Raw genomic sequence first — 21,635 nt, forward strand, 5'->3', positions numbered from 1 at the left:
ATCCTTTGGTCGAGCTAATGTCCAGGTGACCGGAGCTACCCAGCTCAGAAACTGCTCTTTTAGTCACCTGAAGATGACACTGACCTTACAAATTCACTTTGTGTGTGTGTGTGTATGTGTGTGTGTGTAGATGCATGTGTAGGTGTTTGGGTATGTGCATTCCTGTGTGTGTACATGTGTGTGTGTTGAGTGCCAGAGGTTGGTTTCTTGGGATCTTCTATCCACCTAATTATTACTTTTAATCACTTTTTATTTTCAATCTTTTATATTTAAATTTTAACAAAAATAACTTATTTAATTTTTCATATGTGCATGTCTGTGTGTGTGTGAATTCAAGTGCACCCTTGGAGGCTAGAGGTGTCAGATTCCCTGGAACTGCAGTCACAGTGATAAGTCACCTGACATGTGTACCTGGGAATCTCTCTAAACCTATTGTTATTTTGAGGTAGGGTCTCTCGTTAAACCCGGAACTCACTGATTTAGCTAGGGTAGCTGGCTAGTCAGGGATCTGCTGACTACTTTCCCAGCACTAAGATTACAGGTATGTGCAGCTACTCCTAACTTTACACGGGGTTAAGGAAAGAGAAGATAAACACAGTCAGTCGTAGGGATGGACTTGTCAAGGGACAGCCGTGTCTCGGCTCAGTGATTCTTCTCTACTGGGAAGTCAGGTCAGTCTCAATCTTTTCTGTTCTAAATATCTGCCTGAATATAAATAATTTTGCCCTTATGGTTCCTATATTCCCCTATATCTCCTTGTTGCATACTTTCTCTAAGTGGAATTTTGTGTTTAAAGTGTGGCAACAGCTTTCAAAATATTCACACTCATGGCCAAATGACCTGTCTAGTTCCACCGTCTCTAGGCGGAGGGGGCCTGCTTCCCTGTTTTGTTTGGGGTGGGATTCAGGTGGAGCCCCCGTGCCTTGCACATGCCGCACAAGCTCCGTACCACCGAGCTGTGCCCTAACCCTTTTGAAAATATTTGAGACGGGGTCTTGACTAAGTTGTTCAGGTTAGTCACCAACTTGCAGTCACCCTGTCCCAGCCTCTGATGCACCACAGCGCTCATCTTACCCAACTGGAAAAGTTATTGATTGTGGTAATAGTTTATTGAAATTCTTTTTTCAATTTATTCATGGCTTTATTTTTCACAAAAATCAATTGCCAAAACATTGTTGACCCTGTTTCCCTTCCTTCTTTAAAAAGTTTCTTGGCTCTAACTTTTCAAGTTTAAAAAATATCCTTCCTATTGGTGCTGTAGTTAGAATTCTATGCTATAAAAAACATGAGACAACGTGCTCACACTTTCATAGCAGGTATCCCCACCTAGAAATATATACTCATTTCAATAAAATCTTTTAATCATTTCACTCAGATTTTAGTTGTCTTTTTTTTTAAATTAGCACTTGAAAAAAAAGATTTATTATTATATGTAAATACACTCCAGCTGTCATCAGACCCCATTACGGATGGTTGTGAGCCACCATGTGGGTGCTGGGACCCACACCTGGGTCCTCTGGGAGAGCAGCACTTGCTGTTCTTAACCAGAGAGCTGCGCTCCAGCCCCAATGGGCGTGTTTGTACTTTGACTTACTGGTGGGCCCTACGATTGCATTTCCTCACACTGAATTATGGTCACTCCTTGAGGTCAGATGACCCTGTGTGTGCTTTCCCCTCAGCAACACTGGGGTTTATACGCGCGCGGCCTGTTTCTTCTGCTGCTTACACTTTAGGTTAATAGCCATCACCCTTTGAGCACATCCTACCTGAAGCTGGAGGGTGGTAGCCGAGAGAGCATCAGGGTAGCCGGAGATGGGGTGGGGGTTAGGGGTGGGGCTGGGAGACTGGGGCTTGGATCCTACCTGGGGCGGCACACAGAATGAAAGGGAACTGGCCTCAGAACTCCAGGTTCTGGATCACCTACCCGTTTGGGTTTCTCTCCAGTTCATTTAACAGCGTGTGATCACAGTACTCAAAAACTAAATGCATCTTTCTCTTTCTTCTGAACACCTCGATGAGGTTCACAAGGTTTGGGTGTTTCAACTGCTGCAAAAGAATTGCGGTGCACAGGTTAGTGGTGCGTTTCCACTCACAGCCCTCCCAGCTCTGCTCTGATGCTGTGATGGTTTGTACAGGCTTGTCCCAAGAGGAGCACTATTAGAAGGTGTGGCCTTGTTGGAGGAAGTGTGTCCCTGTGGGGATGGGATTGGAGATCTTCCTCCTAGATGCCTGAGCATGCCCGGTCTGCTCCTGGCTTCCTTTGGATAAAGATGTAGAACCCTTAGCTCCTCCTGCACCATGCCTGTCTGGATGCTGCTACGCTTCTGCCTCGCTGACAATGGACTGAGCCTCTGACCCTGTAAGCCAGTCCCAATTAAATGTAGTCTTTTATAAAACTTGCATTGGTCATGGCGTCTGTTCACAGCAGTAAACCCTGACTAAGACAGATGCTAAGAGGACAAGGCCCCTTTATCATTCTATCTCCTGGGCAGAAGTTTCTTTTCTTTTCTTGTGTGTTGGTGTATGTGTATATGAGCGGAGGTGCACGTATGTGCATGTGTGTGTGTGTGTAGCCTAGAGGTTGACATCAGGTGTTCTTAATTGCTCTCTCCCTTAACATTTTATTACTAATTAATTAATTAATATCTGTGTGTCTGAGTATATGGGCATATGCGCACCCATGGGTGTGTGATCTCGCATGTGTGAGGGTCAGACGACAATTTGTGGGGACTGGCTCCTTCTATCACTTAAGTCCCAGGGATTGGACTAAGATTGTCAGACTTGGCTGCAAGCATCTACCCGCTGAGCCCTCTCATCTCCCTTCTCCCTTTAATCTTTGTGACAAGGTCTCTCACTGAGATGCAGAGATTACCGACTCAATGAGATGGGCAGTCCAGCCAGCCCTGGGAATCCTCCTGCCTCTGCCTTCCAGACCAGGGGTTAGACACATGCCATTGGGCACAGTATTTGACATGGGCACTGGGGATCTGAACTGGGGCCCTCATGATTGATTGTACAGCAGGTGCTTTCTGGTTAAGCAATTTCTCCAGCCTCTCACAGGATTTTGTTACGGTGTTTAAGGTCCATCGATTGTTCTTCCAGCCATAGACTTCAATGTGGAATGAATTTAAGGTCTGTAACACGCCAGTAATGACAGTAGCTAAACTGCTTAAATCCCCCTGGTGAGGGGTGAGGGTACCATGCACTGTAAGAAAACCAGGAATGCAACGCACAACGTAAACGGAGAACTCAATCTGCGAAAGACTGTAAAATAATCAGTCTTTGCATACTTTACACATTATCATGGACTAAAAAAAAAGGCTTATTTTATTTTTAATTGTATGTAGTGTATGCATATGCACACATGTAAGTGCCTGCAGAGTCCAGAAGAGGGCACCAGACCCCCTGGAACTGGAGTTAACAGGCATTGTGGCCCGCCATGTCTGGGTACTGGGAAGCAAACTCGGGTGGTCTGCAAGAGCAGTATGTGTTCTTAATGTGAGCCCATCTCCCCAGTCCCCCTTACCACTGACTTATGTCAATATTGACTGGATTTAAATGCAGTTTGCTTCCTAAGTGTCTGTCACCCTTCTTATCTTAGGACTCTCCCAGGTTCATGCATTTAGACTTGCTTTTCATTGAGTTCTGTCCTCTGGCTGATTCTGCTGCTTGCTCTGATGTACAGATGTTTTAGAAAGCAGTCTTTTATATTCTCTTCCTTCTTTTCTGCTTTTCTGTGCAATATATTATATATATGCATTTAAAAATGTTTTATATGAATACATGTTTTGCATGTATGTATGCATGTGTGCATGTATGTGCACTACTGGTATGCCTGGTGCCCTGAGAGGCCAGAGGGCATCAGATCACCTGGAGTTAGAGTTATAGATAGTTGTGGAACTAAACCCAGGTCCTCTGCAAAAACAGTAAGGACTCTTAGCTGCAGCTCTCTAGCCCCTTGTTCAATATTGTAAACCAGAATTAAGATAATCTATCCCTAGGGTCAATATACAAATCTTAGTATAGAAATCAATATAACCCGTAGAAACCGGGTCAATTGTAGCCAAGCTACCTCACAGGGCTACTGTGCCTACGCCGAGAGAGACCAAATAGCTTAGTGTTCCCTCTAGATCACTTCCGAGAGTGGTGGGGTATTAGCTACAGAGGAAGCTAGGGCAAAAACTCTAAGCCAGGACAAACCAGGACATATGATCTCACCTATCTGTAGCTCCTTTCCCTTGTTGTATATCTAGCAGACAGATCAATTTTCCTACACACACACACACACACACACACACACACACGCACACACACACGCACACGCATACGCACACATGCACACACGCGCGCGTGCGCGTGCACACACACATGCGCACTCACGCACGTACGCACGCATGCACGTACGCACGCATGCACGTACGCACGCATGCACGTACGCATGCACGTACGCATGCACGTACGCATGCACGCATGCACGTACGCACGCATGCACGCACGCACGCTCACAAAACAAAATCACCTGACAACTCAATAACTGAGGAAATGAGAATCTATTCCAGATGGAAACTGTGTCCAGAGCCCCGGGTCAGCCGGCATTCTGTATACACACTGGCTGAAAGAGCCGAAGGTCAAAGGGCGGCAGGGGTGCTTTCACAAGAGAGCCGCTGCTTTGTGCTCTAGTAAAGCCACGGCTGGAAGCTGGACCGTTTCCCTGGAGGTGAACAGGGGTTGCACACACACTGCAGCTCCATGCAGTGCCCGGGTTTAACCTGGCCAAACTGTCTGGGCAGGCCCCTGATTCACAGCTACTTAGCCCGCACTGGGGTGTAACAGATAGTGCGAGGAAGAAGCCAATCCAAGTTAAATAGGAGGAGAGTTGAAGAAAATAAAGAGGTATGTGTTCCCAGCTAGCAATGGAGCAACAGCAAGAGGCGGGAAAGAGTGTTCTGAGCTATCACCAGACACATGGTGAACGAAGCTTGGGCTACTTTGCGTCTTAGGACTCATCATTAGATTGGGGCTGTTTTAAATCAGAAGTTAAACCTGTAAGCAATAACCTAGGTATTACATTTATCTGAAGACCAGAGAGGGCTAGGGAAGAGGGTTAGGTTAACAGCTTCCCCACCCCCCCCTCCATCTTAGCCCAGCAATGTCGCTGGATCAGGCTGGCTCACTGGCGCCCTCTGCTGACCAAGTGTTAAGATTGAACTTTCTTTCTTTCTTTCTTTCTTTCTTTCTTTCTTTTTTTTTGAGACAGGGTTTCTCTGTGTAGCCCTGGCTGTCCTGGAACTCACTTTGTAGACCAGGCTGGCCTCGAACCCAGAAATCCGCCTGCCTCTGCCTCCCAGAGTGCTGGGATTACAGGCGTGTGCCACCACCGCCCGGCGAACTTTTCTTTAAATCAAATTATATTTTAAACAAAATTGCAACAGATGGGGAAAACTGCATATGGTACTTGAAAAGTAGAAACAATGTAATTGTTCACGTTTACAAGCTAAAATTCCATTAAAAATACCATAAGATACTTAGCAAATGATTGTGCGAGTGCTCTTCACACTGCAGGGGCTTGATAATGAATGTGTGTTCACCCATTAGCGGTTTCTCCACCACTGGAAGCTTGTTAAAAATGAGACATTTTGGGACCCACCCCAGATCCCTCCACCTCCAAAGTCTGCATTTCAGTAGATCTAGGGGTTCCCATGATGGTCACATTGGAGAACCCCTGACAGCTCTTTAAAAATGTAAGGGTTTTTAGGCTGGGCAAACATTTCCATTGAGAACATATGAAACTTCTGCATGGCGTTCCGTCAGAATACAGACAATAGCAACAAAAGAAAAATAAGAACCGTGACCGTGGCGGCTGCGTGATACTTAGGCAGAGGCGGAGCCTGGCTACTCCAGGGCTGCCACGGGCGGCCCCTCTCCGCGGGGAAGGGAAGCGCTCCCTCCGGACTCCGACTAAGGTCGGTTGGGAAAGTGGGGGCAATGTCCGGAAGATGGCAGGAGCGGGGGCAGGACGCTTGGGACAGAGTGGACGTTTCTCAATCAGGATGTGGTGTACCGAAGGCCACTACTTCCATGTTTTAACCCCCCTCCTCACACATACAGATAAAGCAGAAGCCAAAGTCCAACAATGTTTCCCAAAGTGGCTGATCCCCAGCAGTTAGGAGGGGTGCGCGCTCCACGCAGCCTTCCCAGCGCAGATGCCGCCTGCCTGCTGCGGGGCACGGCCTACCTTCAGCATGCGGATTTCCCGCAGGGCGATTTTCCTAACCACAGGATCTTCTTCAGATCCCACGAACTTTTTGATGGCTACTACTTGTCCGGAAGATTTGTTTCTGCACTTGAATACCACGCCATAAGACCCTTCTCCAATCTTAGCTAGCTTCTCATACTTTTCCATTTTAGTTAAAGCCACTTAATGTAGTGTACGGATCGACTTGAAGTTTAGCGTTGCACCTGGAAAATAAGAACGACATTTCTTAATCAAGCGATACAGGCAGGTTTGCCTGGGTTGCCCAAGGTTTATTTCCACACTTGAATGTTTGCTTTCTGTGTGCGGGAGAAGCGAGCGCTCACATGGGGTTTTGTTAGCACAGCTCTCTGTCCTTGTGGCTGTCGCAAAGCCTGCAGGGCTCACTTGTGATGGTGGCTCTGCGCTGACCACTGCTTGGTAAAAACAGCCTCGGGGAAGAAGCCTTGCCGGATTTATTGTTTTCGCTACCTGGAGCAAATGATTAAAATATAGGGCTGTAAAATGCAGCTGAAGGGGATGGACTTTCATACCCTTGAATAAGGTGTTTATCTTCTAGCTAGCTACCGGAACCCCACCGCGAAGGGGAAGAATTGCGCAACAAGACAGACTACAAAGCTCGACACCCCCACCTGGTGGAGAGAAGAGGGAAAACCACGGTCGTCGAGCAACGCAGCTTTTCTCAGGGCACTATTTCCTTAAAATGTTTGGATTACATTTACTCTGATTGTTATTGTTATTATTATTGTGTGTATGTGATATACGTATGTATCTGATATGATATGAATGTAAGGTGTATATGTCTATGTAGAAGGCGGTATATGTAGTACGGATGGGAGTATGCACACACGGGTCTGTGTGTGTGTGTGTGTGTGTGTGTGTGTGTGTGTGCACGCGCCGGAGTGTAGTAATCAGAGGACAACTTGTGGGTGCCTGTTCTCTCCTACCATGTACTCTTGAGGATGTGACCCAGGTTACAAAACTTGCCTGGCAAATGCCTTTATAATCTGTTACATTCTGATGGTCAAGGCACAATCTCTTTCTCTTTGTTTCTTTGTTTCTTTCCTTCTCTCTCTCTCTCTCTCTCTCTCTCTCTCTCTCTCTCTCTCTCTCTCTCTCTCTCTCTCTCTCTCTCTCTCTCTCCCTCCCTCCCTCCCTCCCTCTCTCTCCCTCCCTCCCTCTCCCTCCCTCTCCCCCCCTCTCTTTTATTTTGTCTTTTTTTTTTTTTTTTTTGAGATAGAGTTTCTCTGTGTAGCCCTAGTTGTCCTGAGACTTGCTCTGTAGACCAGGCCGGCCTTGAACTCACAGCTCCACCTGCCTCTGCCTCCTGAGTGCTGGGATTAAAGTGTGTGCTGCAACCACCTGGCAAGGTACCCTTTCTTGTTCCTAGCTTTTATTTGTATTGGGGTGACCAATTCTAAGACCACCCCTAAAGAAAATAATTATAATACAACAAAAAGAAGGTCTAATTCTCCTGCAACTGCTCCACGTCCTCAGGACTTCTAGAAAATACTGGACCTCGTTTTTATTACTTTTTGCATTGTTTATATTTATAATTGTGACTAGATTAAAAATTCAATGAGAAATAATGCCAAAATCATTAAGCAAGTCAGGGTAGGAATTAACATTATAAAAATTTGTAATTAGCCTCAAAAAGTCCCCCCTTTATCCAGCAGAATCTTGTGTGTATAATTAATAACTGTAGGAGCTAGCCCTCAAGCAGCTTTGCTTATTTACATAGAGTCTGCACACACAAACATAAACACAAACAAGGGCTGCTTGATCCAGTTGTACAGGCGAGAAAACTGAAACGCAGTGCAGCGGTGCAGAATTACACTAAGTTTTCTGGGTTCCACGATGCACATCTGAAATCACCACGCTGCCCTGCCTCTGGGTTAATTCCTGACACAGCACAATCTTTTTTTTTTGAGACAGGGTTTCTCTGTGTAGCCCTGGCTATCCTGGAACGCACTCTGTAGACCAGGCTGGCCTCGAACTCAAAAATCTGCCTGCCTCTGCCTCCCAAGTGCTGGGATTACAGGTGTGAGCCCCAACGCCCAGCTGACACAGCACAATTTAAAGAACTGTTTTGTCTGCGTCTTGGTGGTAGTGACCTTAAGTGGAGGGTTAGCATTCCTTCATAGATGCTGACTCTCAATCTTGCCAGAAATCTGCTAAATGTAATGTTAAAACTTTAAGCTTAATATGATAGACAGAGACCTCCAAATCCTGACAGTCTACCCCCCAAGGTCTCTGAGAGGATATGGGCACAGCGACAAGGGTCTACCTGGATTGTGGTATAACCATTGAGAAACACTGCTCCGTTGCTTTGCCTGCTGCCAGGGCTTGGCCTACACCGTGGACAAACAGAAGATACCCAGAGAGTTAAATGTCTCATGTTGCCTAAGACAAGGTGAGTCATTTCTTCCATGTTCCTACTCCACAGGAAAAAAAGCCTCTCATCTTCTGGGCCTGATGGCCAGACAGACTCTGCCCAAGTTGCTATGGAGACCACAGGACCTGGAAGCTGTGTAGGTAGTGGACTACAGACAAACCTCTGCTGTTTTAATTAAGGACATCTAGATTATAATTTATTCTCCCCAGATTTCTAACTACATTGACAGCTAAGCTAACTGCAGCTTGGCAGCTAGAAAAGAGACCTCTAGCTCCTCACCACAAGGTCATCTGCCCGCTTACTAGCTCAGGAGACAGGTTTGCCTAACTCTCGGACTTTACCGTAAAGTATACACAAGTTCAGATGTAAGCTTTCACAGATGTAACCTTCTGCTATTTCCTTATTTAAAATCAGTTTCCAGTGACTAATAGCTTCAGATTTCCTCCCTTTGTTATACCACTGCCATAACATTAATCAATAGAGTTCATATAAATTAGCCTAACTCTAATAAAACATTCCACTATATGATCCAACATTTACAATCACAAGTTCAAAATTTAAGTTTCCATTAATTGTCTTTTAGCTATAGACTTAAAATGTTTCTTGTGCTAAATCTATCAGCTACCATAGTTACAAATATAGTTTTCCTTTGGTTGTCTTTTAACTATAGACTTAAGGTGTTTCTTCTGCTAAATCTATATGATCAACTATTCACAAGGTCAAGGTTTTGAGTTTCCTTTAATTGTCTTTTAAATGTAAACTTAAAATTGTCTCTCATTATGATATATATATAGATATAGATACTCCTAGATTGAAGATCAAAGCCCTTCTTGCTCCTTTTGCTCCACAAAGGTTTTTGTCTTTTCTGAGCTCATCTTAAGGACTGTTCATGCTGCTAACAAACTTATCTCTCTTGTAAATGTATAAGCTCTAGGAAACCCACTCAGATCTACCTCTTGTGGACCAAACAGACTCCATCCAGACAAGTACAACAGCCTAAGTTCCCCCTGGCTACCTATTCCAGAGGGTCAGATTCCTCTCCTGTTCCCTGGGATCGGGACTCCCCTCACCCCAACCACCAAGACCTAAGGTCTCTAAGAAAAAACTTTTTCTCCCAAATTCATTTAACTTTGTGATCTACCTCTAGTGTGTGTGTGTGTTTCAGCATTTTGTCAAGTCCAGGCATTTACTCAAAATCTACATCCAGGACAGCTCCAGAGAAGCAACTTACAGATGCTTTCATCTTCTTTCACAGACACAGATGCTCCTACTGGACCTGCTTCTTCCTGCCCACAGATGGTTCCCCAGATCCGGGACAGCAAGGAAACAGCTAATGCTCCTAAGACTGGACCAACAGCATCATGCCATTTCCCTAGGTTTCCCAGACACGTCGCCCCCCAAGCCAGCAGGAAGTAAGTAAAGATCACGATGACCCTATTCCTGCTTCACCATCTCCTCTTTCTAGTCTCCCCCCCTTTAAAATTAAACCAAAATGGAGGAATGTTAGTATTTCTTTTAGGCTCTGCCCCAAGTTACCTGGTAACAAGTATGCCTGGCTTACTATACAAGAGGATGTTTCCCCTCCTCACTCTCTTCCCTCCCTGCCCTTCTCTACCTATTCTCCCCCCACCTCTCTCCATGTGTTCCTGACTGGCCTCTCCTCCTCCTCCTCCTCCTCTCTCTCTCTCCCTCCCCCCTCTCTTCCCTTCCCAACTCCCCTCCTCATGCCCTAAATAAACTCTATTCCGTACTATATCCATCTATAGCTGGTCCCTCAGGGGAAGGGATGCCTCACATGGGCCTGCAGAGATACCCCCTCCCACCTCATCATGCCTGGCACCTCTATCAAACATATCCTGGTCTCTTCTTCTCTTTTTTATAAAGCACTAACCACATAAAATTTCTCATGTTCCAAAAACTATACACTTAAGACGGTTATTGACATTCAATCTTTTCATTCATAGATTGTCTCAATGGAGAGAGAAATAATCTACCCTTATCTGATGCATGACAAGACACTGGGAGCATGTGGGACTCAGCTGGCAGAATGCTTGCCTGGCCGGCTGAAGCTCTGGGTTCCAATGCATGGTAGTGCACACTTCCAATGCCAGCACCGGAGAGAGGCACGGGCTGAATGATCACAAGGTTCAAGGTCACCCTTAGCTACAGAGTGAGCTTCAGACCACTATACAGTGGCTATATACTATACTGTCAGACCACTGTACACAACAGGCTATACAGTGAGACGCTATCTCAAAAAAAAAAGAAAAATATATTATGGTAAACAATGTTTAGCAGAGTAAATGATTACCACTTTAGTGTTTTTTCCAATATTTTAATTTTTTAAATAGTGGATTCAAACCCCTATTAAAGGGGAAAAATAGACCCCACAAAACAGGGAAAATCCATGACATTAAGTCCTGGAAACTTTATTGTATTTAAAATACATTAAATACATCAAAAATGATTTTTTTTAAATGTACGTGAGTGCTCTATCTGCATGTACACCTGAAGGCCAGAAGAGGGCGTCAGATCCCATTACAGATGGTTGTGAGCCACCATGTGGTTGCTAGGAATTGAACTCAGGACCTCTGGAAGAGCAGCCAGTGCTCTTAACCACTAAGCCACCTCTTCAGCCCTACATTGTATTCTTTGCAATGGTATCATTAAGATAGCATATATACATTTGCCAAATTAGCTTTGAAGGTTATTGGTATAGAACTTCATAGAGTCATTAGTTCACCTAGTTTATAAGCACTACAGCTATTGGGGGAGCCTGTGAACATAACACAAAATTTAAAATAAAACTGTTGTGTTTGGTTTTGTTTTTGGAGAGCCTTCTGTACCCAGATTCAGTGTGGTGGTTTGAATCTGTATGTCCCCCATAGGTTCATGTGTTTGAATGCTTGGCCATAGGGAGGGGCGCTATTAGGAGGTGTGGCCTTGTTGGAGGAAGTGTGTCACTGTGGGGGAAGGCTTTTAGGTCTTACATATGCTCAAGCTCCAGTGTGGAATCCTGTCTCCTGCTGCCTTTGGATCAAGAAGTCGAACTCTCAGCTCCCCCAGCTCCATGTCTGCCTGCGTGCTGCCAAGCTTCCCGCCATGATGATAATGGGCTAACTTCTGAACCTGTAAGCCAGACCCAGTTAAATGTTTTCCTTTATAAGAGTTGCCTTGGTCATGATGTCTCTTCACAGCAATAGTCTGGCCTCGAACTCACTATGTAGCTGAGGATGGCGTTGACCTTCTAATCCTGTCTTGCCCTTTTGAATGCTGTGATTATTGATGTGTACCATAGCACCTGGTTTTTAAACATTGCTTGGTTTTAGTCTATGATTTTTTCTTATTTCCTTCTAGGTAAGTTATCCTGTAGATTAATTATCTATACCTGCTACTTTTGTCCAGCAGGTTTGTTCACTACTTACTGATTCTCCACCTCATCAGATCTCTTGTCACCTCAACCAATCTATTGACTCCAATAAAACAAAGCTCCAGCCAGGCATGATAGTGCAGTGGGGAGGCGGAGGCACGCAGATCTCTGTGAGTTTCAGGTCAGTCTGATCTGCATAGCACATCCAGGTGCTCTATAGAATTTCTCAGTACGATCTTCCCTTATTCAAGGATGCTGAATGTATCTCAGCAGGAATTAGATTGAGGAGGCAGGGGATCCACAAAGGACTTTATGGATCTAATTCCTGTTTATTTAACTCTATCAGATTCGGGAAGCAGTAATTCCCACTCTTTTACCTGGGGTCCAGGCCGACTCTCCAGTGAGCCATGAGCATCTAGCTCTACACGAGTGGCCGGGGCCGTCCTGACACAGGGCTGTTCTAAAGTGATGCCGGCTCTGCTCTCTGGCCCTCTTCCTGTCCAAGGCTCACAAGCATACTCTATATTACACTGAAATAACTTAGAGATGACACAATGTGATCTCTTTGTAAATAGTGCACAAAACTATACGAATCAGCCAGTACACACAACCACATACATCCAATGCTTCAACAACGGACGTGACTCTACAGCAAATCATGAAGCAAAGGTCAACTTTGGAAGAGGCGTCTCTTCAATGCCCTTTTAAAGAGTCTGCACAGAGCAAAGGGCAGAGTGGGGCGAGGTCTGGGAGACAGAAGGGGACAAGAGGGCCCAGGACAGGCTCAAAACCCAGCGCTTGTGACTGGTGCCAGTCAGTGTAGTTGTCACATTTTGGGGCCAGAAGAGAAGGCAGAGGGGACAGGCGCCCATCGGAGCCTCAAATGTGAAGAGAAAACGGACACAGTTGGGATTTTACAAGACACAGGAGAATCCTGAAATCAAAGTGCACGGAAACCTTCCTCTCGTGACTGACATTATCTAAAACTAAGGATATCTGTCTAGCCTCTCACAAAGTTCGTCCTTTGTCTTTCTTGTACATTTAATTAGTTAGTGTATGTGTGTGTACCTGTGTGTGTATGTGTGTGTGTGTGTGTGTGGCTTGCCTGTGAAGGTCAGAACACAGCTTAGTAAAGCTGGTTCTCTGGTTCTGTCATCCTGAGATTGAACTCAGATCGCTGGGCTTGTGCAACAAGTGCCTTTATCTGTTCCCTGTCCCAGACTTTCAAATAACGGGAGGTCAGAAACGGAAGGAACAAAATTAGCAGTGGCAGCATGCACATAAAAAGAGTCTTAAAAAAAAAAAGGAGGAAACAGAAGTGGGGATGGGGGGATGGGGGTTGGGGTGGGGGGTAGGGGGTGGGGAACCTTTTTAAAGTTGTTAATCCTAACAACTTTTCTGTTTACCTGTTAGCATTTTCTGTTTCTTTTTTATTTTCTATATTCTTTGTTTACATCTGTTAGCATTTTCTACATATGATAATGGCAAATTTGCTTTTCATTTCCAGTCTATGCACCTTTCTTTAGTAAGGTCATTAAATGGGCAAGAGCTTCTGATGAATTATTAAAATAAAATGATATAGCTGGGGGGGTGCAATAGAATGGCAGAGGCAGGGGGATCTAAATTGAATGAAGAACATTGGTCTACACTTTCAAAACATTTACTACATTATAACAAGAAAAAGATGCAGGTAGGACCAACAGGATGTCCATTCCTTCACAGCAGACACCATCAATAAAACAGCAGAAAAGAGGCAGCTGTCTGATAGCTGGTCAGAGCACAATGACGAAAGCAGCCAAACAAGGCTCAGCCTCTGCCAAGATCAGCGAGACTGACCAAGAAACAAACATGGCTACCCTTCAGACACTACTAACAATTAAAGGTAACAGAACACACAGGTTCACGGAGCCAAAGCAGTCAAGCTGGTCAGACAAATATCTAGAAAGACAAAAATACTCAAGAAGAAACAGAAATCTGGCTCTACAAAAAAAGCAAATTAACACTTAAAAATCTACCTACAAAGAGGAGCCCAGGATGGGATGGCTTATAGGTGAGTTCTACCAAATATTCAAAGAATAATCAATGCAAATATAATTCTTCCTAAATATTCCTAAAGAGAGAGAAATCATTCTCAATTTATTCCACAGAGCCGATATCATCCTGGTTTAAAAAAAAAAAAAAAAAAACAAAAAGCAAAGAAATCACTACACATAAGAACACTCAGCAAAATAACTCTCAAACCAACTACAGACGCATATGAAAAGGGTTATATGACATGCCCACAAGGAATTTACACCAGAAATGCAAGGTTGGTTCAATATGTGAAAGTCAATTATAAAAAAATTGGTAATACCAATAGAATAAAAAACAAAAATCACACTCAGTAGATATAGAAAAGGCATTTGACAAACTCAGCAATCACGAAAAGTGTCTCAACAAATTATGAAGAGAAAGAAAGGAGCATCGAGGACGTGTGTCTATAACTGCAGTCAGTGCTGTACTCAGTGACAGAACTCTGAATGCTTATTCCTAGGACCTAGAACAGACAGCCTTTCATGCTTTTCCCTCCCTCCCTCCCTCCCTCTCTCCTTCCCTCCCTCTGTCTGTCTATCCTTCTCTCTCTCTCTCCTCTCTCTCTCTCTCTCTCTCTCTCTCTCTCTCTCTAGACAAAGTTTCATTAGGTATTCCTGGAACTCAGTGATTCCCCTGCCTCTGCCATTCTATTGCACAATCTCCCCCCCAAATCATTTTATTTTAATAATTCATCAGAAGCACTTGCCCGTTTAATGACATAACTAAAGAAAGGTGTGTAGACTGGAATTGAAAAGCCAATTTGCCTTTAGCATATGTAGAAATGCTAACAGGTAAACAGAACAGTTGTTAGGACTAACAACCAAGTGTGCAGTGCAGTGGATGCAGGGTCGGCACGCAAGCATCCGCTGAAGTTATATATTGGCAACAACTTGGAAATATAACAAAGAAAACAAACCTACCCCGAGTGATGTTAAAAAAAATACTTAGAAATAAGTTTAACAAGGTTCAAGACTTACACACTAAAAACTACGAAATGTTGCAGAAGAAATTAAGAGGAAATCCAAACTAAAGAGAGAAAAATGTTAAGTTGGAAATCTGAACAAGATGTCAACTCTTAGGAAAAACTTTTTGTTATGTTTAGCTTTGGTTTGTGAGACAGAGTCTTACTCTGTACCCCAGACTGGCCTCAAACTGTGGCGATCCTCCTGCCTCAGCTGCCTAACTAGCAATTCCAAGCATGAACTACAAGGCTTGGCTCCAACAGACTTTTTTTTTTTTTTTTTTTTTTTTAATAGAAGTTGGTCAGATGAATTTGAAATTTATATGACAGAGCTCATGACCTGAACAGCCACATTTACATTGCAGACTACAAACCTGGGAGATTTATGTCATCTGATTCAAAGGTTCCCAAAATTATGAATTATCTTAATGAGGTTATAGTAAATCAAGTGAGATGTTGACATAGAAATGTGCATATCACTGGGACATAACACTTAGCCAAGAGTTGACCTTTTAAGTTTATGTTTACTTTAGTCTGTCTTTAATGCTATAACACCACGCCTGTTATGGATAATTTATAATGCATATACATATACTGGCATACAATCCTGGAGTCTGAAAGTCCAATATCAAGATGCTGGCTTTTTCTTGCTCTGTCAAATACATGATGGGAGGCGGGGATTTAAGAGCAAGGGAGGGCTGAGTCCTGCATTTATTAATAACCCAGTCATCCCACCCATGAGACCTCCTGGCCTAATTACCTCTTGAAGGTCCCATCTCCCAACACAGCCGATGGTAATTACATCTCAACATGAGTTTGGGAGAGCCACGGCAATTTCAAGTCACAGTGCTTGCTAATTGTCTTTTGATAATGGTGCCAAAGTGCTTCAAGAAGGACAGAGGAGTTTCCACAAATGACGTCAGGATAAATGAGTATCCGTATGAAAGGAGTAATAAATGGGCCCAAGAGACAGTGACGTCATAGGGCATGCAGAGGCTCCACTTTACTCTAGCACTTGGGAGGTTAGCCTGGGTTACATTGCAAGACCCTATTTCAAAACACTGACTCCTCCAAATACATAAACCAAACACGTACAAATAGGAAAAATAAGACAAAGCAAACAAAAACAAAATTTAAGAATGCAAAGCTAGGTTAAAGTGCACACCAGATACCCACCCACCCATACTGTATAATTCTATATACATAACATTTCTAGAAAACACAAAATACTGAGATGGATACAGCATCTCCTTTGTGCTATTTTTCAGCAGGCACAGTCACGACAGAATGGCTCCTACTGGCCTGGACTCTTACTAGGAAACACCAAGGTCAGGAGGACAAAGGTCGAAGGTCCAGACTCACAGGGACTGCAGAGGACACGCAGCATTATTGAGTCCCCAAGTCCCTTCTGCAGTGGGGAAAGATCTGCAAAGAGCGATCCTCAGGCAACTGGAAAAATCTAAATTCCGTATGTGGTCTTGGTTTTAAAGTCTTGATCTTGGCAAACTCTGCTGTGGTTATGTTAAAATAAGAAGGAGGAAGAAGAGAAGAAAATTAAGAGGAAGAGGATAACAATTGCTTTGTATAAGCACTGGTCATACAAGCCTAGTGAACTGGCCTCAGTCCCTGGGGTCCCTGTAAAGGTGGAAGAACCAACATCACAAAGCTCTCCTCTGCCCTCTGCCCTGCACTGTGGCATGCCCATAATGTTTTTGTGCGTGTGTATGTGTGTGTGTGCGTGTCTCTGTGTGTGTCTCTCTGTGTGTGTGTGTGTGCGCGCGCGCGCACGCGCACACGCATGTAATGTTCACACAGAGGCCAGAGGGAGTCAGATCCCCTAGAACATAGAGTTACAGTTGGTTGTGAGTTTCCCAGTGTGGGTGCTGGGAACCAAACTCAGGCCCTCTGGAAGAACAGCAAGCACTCTTAAGCAGTGGGTCATCTCGATCCCCAGTACAATTTGTTGTAAAGTACATTATAGCCTCTAAAGGCTGCAGAATAAACTTTGAACGATATTTAATCTTTCCCACCCCGCACTGTTTACCTGTCTCACTTTGTTTCTCAGAGCCCAGACACCTTCAGCCTCCTCTGTTTAGATCTTGGTCTGGAGTGTCTGACGCTTCAGGGTCATATTTCAATCTTCTTTATTTTTCACTGTCCAACTCAAATGTCCAATCCCCAAAAGCAGGCTCTTCTCTTCCCAGCTGACTCTAACAGTGCCCACCCCTGCCCCACCTACACAGCTGACTCTAACAGTGCCAACCCTGCCCCCCACCTACACAGCTGACTCTAACAGTGCCCACCCCTGCCCCTACACAGCTGACTCTAACAGTGCCCACCCCAGCCCTGCCCCCAACCCCCACAACACCATTCATCACACCAGGCTTGCATTGCCACACTATTCTCTAGCATACAGTAGTCTAAGTCTTATTATACTTTAATTTTCTAATTTACTTTTTAAAAGCAAAACCTGCTATAATATATTGATTATTATTAGCACTGTATTTGGGCAAGATTAAATGAATATAGCTGTTGGTTGAAAATATTTGCCATAGTTATCAGTCACCTTCAGTTTCAAGTAGTATACCTTCTTCAGAATTTATAAGTATTTAACCCTTGAGTTAATGGAGTTCTGTCTACAAAGGCAAGGACAGAACAGGCTGGGGGCCACCACGATTTTAAGACCTGCAGACAGGGGCAGAGGTTAAGTGTAACAACCAGATTTTTAAATTCTCAGAAAGTTGCTACAGAGTTTCCTCACCGTTAAGGATTTATAAAATAAAATAACACAGGAGAAAAGAACACTTGGAGGTTAGATTTCAAGACTGTTTCACAAACCAAGTCCTGGAGGCTGAAGAAGCACAAAGAATACAGAAGCAAACAAACAAAATTAAGACAGCAAGGAAGGGTGGACAAATGCCCTTCCTAACCTAAGAGGTTCTAGGAAACTGTTCAAAGACCAACCCTGACCAATCCCTGGCTTTAGGAATGTTGAGGGGCGAGGACAGTTTTAAAGCCGGAGACACTCACCCACAGTTTGCAGTTAATGTTTCCAATAAAACCAAACATGCATTTATAATAAACTTGATGGGGAAAATGGATTCTACAGATCATTCCGACTTGTCTTACCGAGCTACAATTTAAAAGCACACACCTGTGCACAAAGGTGTTCCTGTTAACGAAGTCGATCTTGTTAAAATTCTCAGAAACTAAGCCCACCACGTAATTTACACAATCCACACAACTCATTTTCTTTATGTCCCACGCTTTAGGCGTGCACACAAAAGACCTAGAAGTTTGGCAGAAACTTTATTTCCAAGCCTCTGAGCCTTTCTTCACTTTTCCCTGCGTCCAGGTCACAGGGATGCACAGGTGCGTCCCTGCCCCTCCCTGGCACCCCCACGACCCACGAGACCGCGGGTGCGCCCCTCCTGCCCTCCCCAGCCCCGCAGACCCGGCTCTCCGCCTCGCCGGGCCAGGGAACCTGCACTTACATGGCACAGCCTCGGGCGACGGTGACGCAGTGTACAGGAGCCCCAGCCTGTGCAGTCTGCTGCCACCCTAGAACTCCCGAGAGACCGAGCCACTGCTGTGTCACCGGGGCAACCCAGACGCACAGGCTGCACTCCCTCCACACAGCTCGCTCGCTCAATGCTCGATTCCTTCCCTGCCAGGGCTGCGGCCCATCCATCACCCTTAGCTCTTACCTTATTCCTTGTGCTGTTTGGAGTGAGCCGTGGCTCATTAACACCATTTTCGTAACTCAGTGACGCTGCTCCAGAGACCTGGAACAGATTCAGAGAAGGTTGTCACCCAGTGAGGAAGACAGCAAGGCAGATAGCATTGAATGTGGCATTGAGACAAACATGTTAACCTCAGGAAAGAGAATTTCAGTCGTTACCCACAGAACAATCCTAACTCCAAGGCACACACACAAACACCTACCATATGCTTCTCTTTGTCAGATATATACATAATACACACACACACATATCCTTTCTCAATAGGTGTCTCTTTCCCCGTGGACCTCACCTCCAGTTCCCTCAGGAATATGCTCACGGATCACATCTTAAATGGAATTAAACTTGGAAGCACATTTACCCACTCGTTCAAGATCAAAACATAACTCCATTAAATTCTACTAACCTCACACCCATTTTCATATGATTTCTGCCTTTATGCTTGAAAACATTTCTTATCAGGTACACTAATAGCCAGCTTTATGTACAAACATGTTGGCCTCTTTCCATCTTTCCTGGACTCCTCTGTGTGTGTGTGTGTGTGTGTGTGTGATGTGCTTCTCACCTTGAGACAGGGTCTTTGTCCTCTTTTGTGTATGACAGAGCGGCTGGCGTGTGACTTTTGGGAGATTGTCCTGCCTCTCCATCTTGCCCCAAGAGCATTGGTATTGCAGATGACAGAGCCCTGCTTCACATGGCTTCTAGGGATTCAAACTAAAGTCTTTCCTCTTGCATGGAAACCTCTATCCATTGAGTCGTTCCCCAGCCTGACACTTTGTCTTTTCTTTCTTCTTCCTCCCCCCCTTTTTAAAGACAAGGTCTCTCTGCAGTCCTGGTGGTTGTCCTTGACCTTGCTATGTACGAGGCTGGCCTCGAACTCAGGGATTTGCTAGCCTTTGCTTCCCAAGTGGGGGTTAAAGATCACAAGAACTGGCTCCTCTCAAGCTTCTGTGAGATAGGGTCTCATGTTGCCTAGGCTGACCTGGAACTTGCTTTGTAGCCAAGATACTGAACTTGAGTCTCTTGTCTCCACAGGTGTGCACGCTACTGGTTTCTCCAAGCTACTTATCTACAGACACTCTCCACTGGCCCACTTTTGTTCTCCAGCATTGTGCCAGGTCCTTTGTCCACAGTCTAAGCTCTACTGCATTTAATATCACTGTTTGTTGAATATGAAGTATTTTTGCATCTGAACTATAGCATCACCCCGTCAGCCCACTTTCTCTTTCCCCAAAGCTATCTCCAAAAACAAAAGATATTCTCCAAGATATCTTTTGTTCTACGCATGTGGGCTGTGTTTATATATAACATATGTTTATGTTCTCTAATATATGTGTGTACATATATATGGAAGAGGGAGACAGAATAAACAAGAGAGCACTTTGCTCTACAGTTCCAGCTTGGCTTTGAACTCATGACCCTCCATGTCAGCTGGGATTAGAGACACACTTGACTACACTCCTCACTTCTGCTCACCTTCATCTTCTCCAGGAACACTAACTGGATGGACTTCTGTCTCGTCTCCAATCTGCAAAGTACCTCAATAGGAGATCACCAACAAACGTTAGAAGTCCTTTCGGGGTTTATAGGCTACTTTTCCCCACCCATACTTTCCCTTCTGTGTTGGTGATGATGAGAAGGACTAAAAGCTTTACTTTTGTGGTCTCTACTAAAATGTGACTCACACATGCACCAAAACCACCCGCAAGCAAAAAACTGCCCGCTTTCCAAACCAGTAAGGACACAATTAGGTAAGCAGACAGAGAGCAGACAGAGTAAGACCGCTCCCACATTGATGTGAGTGGATTCCTTTGTGGAACTGAGGAATTTGCACTTGAAACTGCCATATAAATGATTCTTCGAAACAGTGGTCTGTTGACTTCAGTGTAATCTTACGCCAGTGGCTCTTGCTCTGTGGTGCATATCAGAATAAGTTATACTTCATCAAGACAAAGGTTAGTGGGTCTTACTCCCTAAAGAGTCCAAAGATATCGTGTAAGAGCTTATGGTTAATGATCAATGAGTTCTGTACATTTTTAGGGAGGAGCAGTATTCCTAAGTGCTTGACAGTTTAATGTGACCATTTCTGAGATGTGACGTACAGAGATGAGAAAGTAGAATGAACATCACTGAGGATTAGCCTGCAGCGCTAAGAAGCTGGTTTCCTAAAAACTTTTCCCCACATTTGTTTTTCAGCTAGTTAGTGATGTTATTCTCATGTAAATGGATTAAAAAATGTCATTGGTAATTGATATTGATTATCTGTATTAGAGAAAGTAATATCCACAATTGCTTTGATTCCTAAGCAGAGTAATGGCTCTGGAATAAATGACCAAGGCCACCCTAATAGACAGTGGAGGAAGCAGTAGGAACAGTGTGTCCTGCCTGGTTACTCAGCCAGTTCTTCCCGCTTCCTCTCAGAACTGCGTCCCCAACACGCCTTGGCTGTGCTAGCCCAGCCTACTTTCCATAAAGGGCCTGCCAGTAGACACGTGAGCTTTCAGGCCTGTCTCTCCCTCTGAAACACTCAGGGGTGACGCTCAAGTACAGGCACAGCCCTGGATGATGGTCAGGACAGAGGTGGCGCTGGCTCTCACACCACTTTATTAATAAAGAAAGGAGGTGGGCTAGAGCTGGCTAAGATATAAACTGCCTGCTCCTGCTTCAACCAAAACACTATGAGTGTTTGCTTTTCCTGATAATTCAAGATCCTACAAAAGATGCCCCCTTGTAGATCAAATAATGATTATGGGAGAACTGGATACTTAAGATCTGACTGCATACAAAGCATTTCCCTTTAATGCTAATAAACCAGATGACAAGCAACTACCCAACAGCATGTT

The 21,635-nt window shown here is 44.5% G+C and overlaps 1 protein-coding gene and 1 long non-coding RNA gene across 2 annotated transcripts in view; one reads left to right on the forward strand and one right to left on the reverse strand.

Annotated features, from left to right (window-relative positions):
• The window catches only part of Cdkl4 (cyclin dependent kinase like 4), a 36,659-nt gene extending 29,997 nt beyond the window's left edge, over window positions 1-6,662 (reverse strand). Inside the window, exons 1-2 of the mRNA XM_052186456.1 lie at window positions 6,236-6,662; window positions 1,925-2,046 (exon numbers count right to left, since the gene is read on the reverse strand). Coding sequence (XP_052042416.1) covers window positions 1,925-2,046; window positions 6,236-6,403 — 290 coding nt within the window. The 5' untranslated portion in view covers window positions 6,404-6,662. The remainder of the gene's footprint in view (window positions 1-1,924; window positions 2,047-6,235) is intronic.
• Window positions 6,663-7,919: 1,257 nt separating this feature from the next.
• On the forward strand, window positions 7,920-11,431 carry LOC127686751 (uncharacterized). The gene is made up of 3 exons (XR_007978236.1): window positions 7,920-8,666; window positions 9,904-10,060; window positions 10,613-11,431. It is a non-coding gene; the product is annotated as an uncharacterized LOC127686751 (long non-coding RNA).
• Window positions 11,432-21,635: the final 10,204 nt, after the last annotated feature.

The sequence above is a fragment of the Apodemus sylvaticus genome, chromosome 6, assembly GCF_947179515.1.
Source record: "Apodemus sylvaticus chromosome 6, mApoSyl1.1, whole genome shotgun sequence".
Classification (NCBI taxonomy): Eukaryota; Metazoa; Chordata; class Mammalia; order Rodentia; family Muridae; genus Apodemus; species Apodemus sylvaticus.